The following is a 2,106-nucleotide window of genomic DNA, read 5'->3' as shown; positions in this document are numbered from 1 at the left end:
TATATATATATATATATATATATATAATATCTGGCAGTTACTTGGATAGTGTTAAAAACATATTGGTTTTTTTTTTGTTATTTTGAAAGCTTGGTTTTGTTCTACTAGATATCTGACAGTATGAAGAATGTCTGCATGATGTCCGAGAAAAAAACCCAACTCCTCTAAACCAATCCACGTGTCAGCATGGCAGTAGAAACTTGTAGAACATTTCTCAGGAAGAGTTGGAGGGATGAAGCTTAAAAAAATCAAGTTATGGCTTCTTTAAAAAATAAAGAAATACAACTCTAAAAATACACTTGCATAGTTGAAGCACTTAGGAAAACAATCCCCTGCAGGTACAATAAATATAAGGACAGGACTCGACTGGATAAAGACCATTTAAATAAACAGCCACATCTTTTCATAGGGATGAACTATAAGATTAAAAGAGGAAATAAACTTAAAAGATGTCAAGATTATGTCTCAGTTTTCTGCTACCAAGTTACCACAAAGCAGACTTTGCACTTGAAGCCAATGGAGCCAAAAGAGAAGGTGGACCAGGGGCTTGGGGAGTCAGAAAGGTCTAATAAATCACCATCTTCAAAGACCAAACCATTAATAACATTTTACTTCCTCCCAAACATATCTAACACTGACTTAGATCATGAATCACCCCCACCACACAGCCCCCACCCTGCAACAGTTGCAAATAGTGCCCTATTTGAGTCCAGAAAGGCCAAGCGACTTTAGCTTCATGAACTCTGACTGCTAACACTAAAGTGCCTTGACAGATTTAAAACCTTTCAAAAGCTGAGACCACAAAGTGAGGTAAACTGTGATGCTGAGCAGAGGGACTTTTCCCTTTCGTCCTTACTCTTACCGTATTGGTGGGGTCTTCTTGGAGAATGGCATCATAGTGCTTGTTGGCCTCATCATACCTTCATAAAAACAAACAAAAACAAATAGAATTTAGCTTTTTGTCCAATCACAGCCCTCGCATGGGTAAAATGAGGTAGTGGGAAAAATCACAGAGTTTAGGGTAATTAAGGTTGTGTAAACAGAGTGGCAAGATTCTGATTAAAGTGAGACTCTACAGAAATCAATCGTCATATAAAGGAAGAAATAAAACACTTGTGTTTGTTTTACTAGTCACACCGCTGACCTTGTAAGGCTTGAAACTCTTCACAATGAGTCATGAATTTGTATTTACTTATATTTTATTTACCTTTATACAAATAAAATTGCTACTTTACATCTGTCAAACTTGCAGCTGTGTCTAAAGTTTTGGACAGCCCACATGATTCTATTTAAAGGGACAATTTAGGAGCTTTGAACGTCAAATAATACAGCAGAGCAATTTAAATGTGCACCTCACTAGTCATGTCACATCAGGCACTGAGGTATGAGTCTTGATTTTTTTTTCTTCTATTGGTACTTTATGCTGAAGTATAAACAGTCTTACAAAGAGCTCTGTGATTAAAAACCATCTTGCCCACAGCCGGCAACAGACGGAAGCAACTCTGGTTCCCATTAGCAATGAGCAGCCTCATTTCCAACACTGATGCTTCTCTCACATTCACTTTATTACTCAGCCACACTTTGGGAGATTTTAGATGGCACCAGGCAACCACTCACAAGCCACTTGGAATTGCTTTATTTATTTAAGAACCAAGTGGGCATGTTTGTGTGTGAAGGGGAAGGCCCATAGTGTTTGAAGTTTTGTCTGTAGCCAATTAGATCCAAGTGTGCAGTTTATTTAATTTAACAGTGCTAAAGAAATCAATCTCAATTACCACATCAACTTTCACACAACTGATAAACCAGTAAACGTACCAGTGCTATGTAATAAACAATCTAATGAATTATCATTACTTCTGTTCTGCTTAAAGCAGGCTAAAGTTAAAAAGTAACTTCTTTGAAGGAGTGCATGACAAATGTACGTGTATGACAAATAAATCTCTCTGAATCTGACTCTGACATTCAACCTTTATTTAGACAGGTTAATCCCATTGAGCCTCGGGGGCTCATTTACAAGAGAGACATATGTCCCACCATCAGACCAGAGTTTTACACTAAAATCTACTATTGTTTACACTAAGATCTACTATTGTTTACACTAAGATC

At 37.2% G+C, this 2,106-nt stretch overlaps 1 protein-coding gene across 1 annotated transcript in view; it reads right to left on the bottom strand.

Annotated features, from left to right (window-relative positions):
- Positions 1-2,106, bottom strand: part of emc2 (ER membrane protein complex subunit 2) — a 47,540-nt gene that overhangs the window by 21,353 nt on the left and 24,081 nt on the right. Inside the window, exon 5 of the mRNA XM_037677169.1 lies at positions 863-920. Within this exon, the coding sequence (XP_037533097.1) occupies positions 863-920 (58 nt within the window). The remainder of the gene's footprint in view (positions 1-862; positions 921-2,106) is intronic.

The sequence above is a fragment of the Nematolebias whitei genome, chromosome 5, assembly GCF_014905685.2.
Source record: "Nematolebias whitei isolate Nwh7 chromosome 5, NemWhi1, whole genome shotgun sequence".
In the NCBI taxonomy this organism is placed as follows: domain Eukaryota; kingdom Metazoa; phylum Chordata; class Actinopteri; order Cyprinodontiformes; family Rivulidae; genus Nematolebias; species Nematolebias whitei.
Note: the sequence above shows the minus strand (reverse complement) of the source record. Positions and strands in the feature narration are given on the sequence as shown.